Consider the following 5314-nt stretch of genomic DNA (forward strand, 5'->3'; position numbering starts at 1 on the left):
GTTCGGAATAATATTTTTATTTTCAACCTCATTGAATTCATATTCGGGTTTTGAATTTTGGGTTCAGGTTTAGGTATGTGCAAACCCGACCCCGCCCCACCCCACCCCGTTGTCATTCCTAGCAAGGGGTGGTGTAAAATGTAAAGTTTTTTATACACAGATTATTATTAATGTGTATGACTTATACAGAATTAAAATCTAATTTAGTTTTTAGAATTATATCGCCTCAACATTGTCTTTGGAAATTTCATTCATGGGACAATTTGATCCTAAAAAAGTCATGGAATAGTTCCTAAAATTTTCTTCAACGAAACAAATCGATCTTAATTTTTTGAGATCATGATTTTGCAGAAGTGGCTTTATTTTTCAGTTGGAACATGTATGGTCCTTCAGAAATCATTGGATGAATGCAATGGTGTAAAACAATGAATGTAGCAGTGATTGCACCAAAAAATGAAGTACATAATTTGAAAGTTCAAATGATCAACACTTTTTGTACTTTGTAGTGCACTCAATCATAAACCAACAAGACATTGGTCTAGTGATTAAGACCTGCTGAAACCCCAAATGGATTAAAAAGCCAAAGATTCGATTTCTGGAAGCGATATTTTGGCGGGGGCAGCCAGACACCCCAAAAGAAATTAATTCCGAGGGATACAAAAAAAACATAAATGTATAAAGATAAGGCAATATAACTATGAAAGTATAACAAGTGGTTACAGCATAAAACATGTTAGAAGCTTGGTTTTGAAGAGAACAAGTTTCAGGGTTGTACTTTTGTATCATCCATGTAAGAAATTGCTTATTTTATTTATACTTGAGGTATTGGGAGCAAAATTAAATTATGAATTTTTCATAATTTCATTATTGAAAAATAAAACAGATACAGTGACACCAAATGCATTCATTTCCTAAAGCATTCTAAAACTCTGTTAAGTGCAAACCTATTTATCATCAAAACTAAGCAAAGATAAACAGTTTATGTTCATCACATCATTCCAAGCTGACTTCAGCAGAAGAGATAATACATTGTAGACAGCAAAATTGCCAAATGCAGATTGTATACAATGTTGCTCTATTGTGGCCGATACGTTCCGAAATGTTGTAACGACAAAACGTGTCGAGGTCGTCTCATCTTGGATAGGGAAGCTTTATAAGTACAGTGTAATTCTCTTCTTCATTTTCTTCAAAAGTGGAGAAATTTTTAATTTACCAGAGAATAAGTGCTCTCCTCATTGTCAAAATGTTGGAGATGAGGACGGACCGAGAACTTCGTGAATCTCTTTCTCTCGAGAAATTTAAGAAAAGGATGCAGAACAAGGCCAATCATCATAGCAATGAGGCTTATAACCACTACTTTTAAGGTGGAGAAAGCCATTACCACAAAAATCAATATTGTGGGAGGAATGCACATAATAATTGCTCCAGCTGTTCCCCCCGGTATCTTGTACGGCCGATGCACATTTGGCTGTTTGATCCGCAACCATATGAATGCAATGAACTCCAAAATCATACCGAAACAGTACAAGAAATTTTCGGCAGCTACGATTTCTTGAAAGCTCAGCCATGATAGTAAAATTACACCAGAGGCTGAAAAGAGTATTCCTACAAGAGGGGTTCCATAGCGAGATCTCTTGCCGAAGAACTCGGGCAACAATCCCCGCTCAGCCATGCCTTGAAGCTGAAAAGCATCACTACTCATTTCAGCAACAAACATTCCCATATTTGACATCGCAGCAGCAGCCTGAAGCCACCATCTAAGCCACACTCCTCCAACAATCATAGCGATATCCGAGAAGTACCCATCAGTCCACAACTTCTGATCGAGGGGAACAGCACCGGTGCCAATTAGAAGAGGGAAGAAATACCCTACACCAACTAGAATCAGAGCATAAAAAAGAGCCTTGGGAAGGGTTTTCTTCGGATTTTCTACTTCTCCAGCAAGAGTACTAATCGAATCCCAATAATTAAGATTCCAAAATAGAGTATTCAAATACAAATTCCAGTCGACATTATCGAGATCCGTCACATACCATCTCGAAGGTTTCAAGTCCGGAATCGACAAGAGTCCCATAACCACAAAAGGTAGAAGGGAGAAAACCCCTAAAAGAACAGCAACCCACCCTACAATATGCAAACCCCTATAGTTCAAATAAGTGAGAAACACAGTCAAACCCCACGACGAAACCGTTCTCGGAACCCCTCCACCTAGTGCTGGGAACCCTGATTTAAGATAATCAAGAAACAGAACTGGGTACAAAGCATTATCAATAACACCACTTAACCATTTCATCCAACCTTGTTGAAACCCCCAAAAGGGTCCTAAAGCAGATGAAACCCAAACAACATAACCACCATTTTCAGGAAACATTGTACCCATTTCTGCAGTAATTAAAGCCTCAGGGACACTCCATATCAATGGAAAAACCAAGAACCCTAAAAGTGCTAAAAGAGGACCTGCTGCATGCACAGTATCCTCAACACCAAAGGGTCCACCAGAAACTTCATAGAATATTAGAAATACAAGTGGAAGAACAGAAACTTTCCTCACATTATTATTGTTTTCCATTGGAGAAGATGGTGAATCATCAATAGCTACATAATCAGCATCATTTGAAGTACCCATCTTTGAATATTATTATTATTATTATCTTTAATCCTTAAAACTCTGCAACCCATTACAAGAAAACAAAAAAGGGTATCAATTTCATGGATAAAAGATCAAAACTTCATAATCAAACACAATAAATCATAAGGTATCATAAAGTTTTACGATAAACAAGTAATATATCAAAATGGGTACCTAGTTTATGATTCATTCAATCACAGAATCTGAGAAAGAGAGAGTAAGAAGAAGGAGAAGAAGAAGATGATAATGAAAAGACAAAGGGAAAGGATAGATATGAATATGGAATTATGGATTGATGATGCTTTGCATTGTGGAATCCAACGTTGAAGAGAAAGTGCCAAGTGCAACAACAAAACAACAAAACAACACAAACTTCTAAAATTCTTATATTCTTATTATAATAATAACACACACAATGTTTCACAAGGTTTTAGGTTTAGCTTTTTTGATATTCTATTGATTAAGAAAAATATTAAAAGATAATAATATTATAATCTTATCATACTTTTTAAAAAATCAAAGAATATCTCATTTTATTGATACATATACAATTTAATTAAAAATGTCTTATGATAAGGTAAAAAAAATTACTTGTTTGTAGTGAAGCAATCTTATCCCTTATATTTGATTTATTATTATTCGCGTGACAATCTGCATTTTTATTTTATCTTAAATTTCAAAATTTGACATATTATAATTGTCTCGCATAATATTTAATAATTTGAAAGAGTTACATGTATTCACAATTTTCAACAAGTGATATTTTGTTGGTACCACCGTACAATATTATGAAACCCAACTTAGATATCAAATTGGAAGAGGTCCCATAGTAAGTTTAACTTATTTAAATGGTTAAACCGTCTAGTCGAACTGAATGATTTCGTATATAATTTATCATTTTTATCTATAAATATATAGTCATATATAAAGACAAAATTTTATATAATTAATAATTATATTGAAATAATATCCTTCCATTTTTTTAGACCGGAGTAAAATAAAACATTAGAGTAATGTTATATTTTAAAAAAAAATAATAATTTAAACGTTAGGTTCATTTTCCGAGTTATTGTGGTTCAACCAGGTTTAACGTGATTGGACTGGAATTTCTCCGGTTCAAAGCGGTCCAACCTCTCAATCGGTTAAGACTACAAACTAGAGTCGTTTTCAAGTTCGCAGTGGTCCAACCTCCGGTCTAGTTATCACAACACTGCTACCACATGTATCCTATTACCTTTTTGGGTAAGGAGGATAAAGAACTAATCTCTTTCGGGGTTCATGGTTGTCTCCTCTCAACAAATGCCGCTTCTGTGAATCGAACTTTTGATCTTGAGAATCCGAAAACATGTGATATTGAAAACATGAAAGTTGGTTCAATCTTAAGTACTAATTCATTAAATTATAATTTGGTTATTTTAGTATATTTATATATTACCTTTTAAGAATGTTAATTGTCCATGAATATTTATATATTATTATTATTATTATTATTATTATTATTATTATTATTATTATTATTATTATTATTATTATTATTATTATTATTATTATTATTATTATTATTATTATTATTATTATTATTATTATTATTATTATTATTATTATTATTATTATTATTATTATTATTATTATTATTATGTATGTGTGGATAGAGTCAGATGCATATAGTTATCATATAATATTAAGATTAAAATCATATAGATGATTAAAATTAAAAGTTATGATTAAATGATAACTTAAAAAGTCATATAGATTTATCTTTTAATCATAATTGACCATATGGGTATACTAGAGATGGTGCCATGAGGCTAGAAGTTAATGGGGTCCAAATGTTTTTTTTAAATACACAAATAGTTTTATCTCACTAGGACAAACTGTTACTAATTTGTTATTCATTTTTAAATTAATTGTTATCGATTATTATTATTTTACGCATAAATTTATTCAATACTTTATTTGTCGTAATGATTAGTTTTATATGTATACTGATGTATAATTGAAACAAATATTTGTCTAACGGAGAGCAAAATATAAGATTACTTAAAACTCATTAAAAAGTTGATATAAAAAAAATATTTAACTAGAAATCCGAAAAGAAAATATATCTTATATTCTCATTATTAGTTTGAGACCTATTTAAAAATATTATAATTAAATTATTTTGGTATGAGATAGGTACTCATTTTTTATTTTGATCTCATGATTTGTTTTGGACCTTTAATTTTATTCAAACTATACATAGTTAGAATTTTTATAAATTTGGGGTCCAAATATATTCTGGCGCCAAACCTATAAGATATTAGGACCGACCTAATCTGTGTATATGATTATTGTTTCTAATTTTTACTTTTTTGCTGTGCAAAAAATTAAGTGTAGAATATTTTGCAATTTGACTTTCCTACTCACCTTCACTTTATGTTATTAACCCCTCATTTTCTACACAAGAAATGACTTCATTTAAGGTGGAAAGATTCAACAAATTTTGGAATTTCCATCTTAGCAATTGTATACGGAAAAGAATCTTCTTCAATACTAAAAGATAAGTTATTTATTTTACTTTTATATTTAAGGATTAAAGTTCATCATATTATATTTACAGGGTAAAAATATCCTATCATGCATTTTTTACTTTTGCTATTTTTTGTATTTCGCTATGAGAGGATCATGATCCTATATATATATATA

General features: G+C 31.2%; 1 protein-coding gene across 1 annotated transcript; it reads right to left on the reverse strand.

The window, feature by feature from the left end:
- Positions 1175–2981, reverse strand: LOC109350210 (probable polyamine transporter At1g31830). Its single transcript, XM_019591381.1, has 2 exons — positions 2804–2981; positions 1175–2668 (listed from the first exon to the last, which is right to left on the reverse strand). Exon 2 carries the CDS (start codon positions 2624–2626, stop codon positions 1205–1207), a length of 1422 nt encoding a protein of 473 aa, XP_019446926.1. The 5' UTR covers positions 2627–2668; positions 2804–2981; the 3' UTR covers positions 1175–1204.

The sequence above is a fragment of the Lupinus angustifolius genome, chromosome LG06 (assembly GCF_001865875.1).
Source record: "Lupinus angustifolius cultivar Tanjil chromosome LG06, LupAngTanjil_v1.0, whole genome shotgun sequence".
NCBI lineage: Eukaryota > Viridiplantae > Streptophyta > Magnoliopsida > Fabales > Fabaceae > Lupinus > Lupinus angustifolius.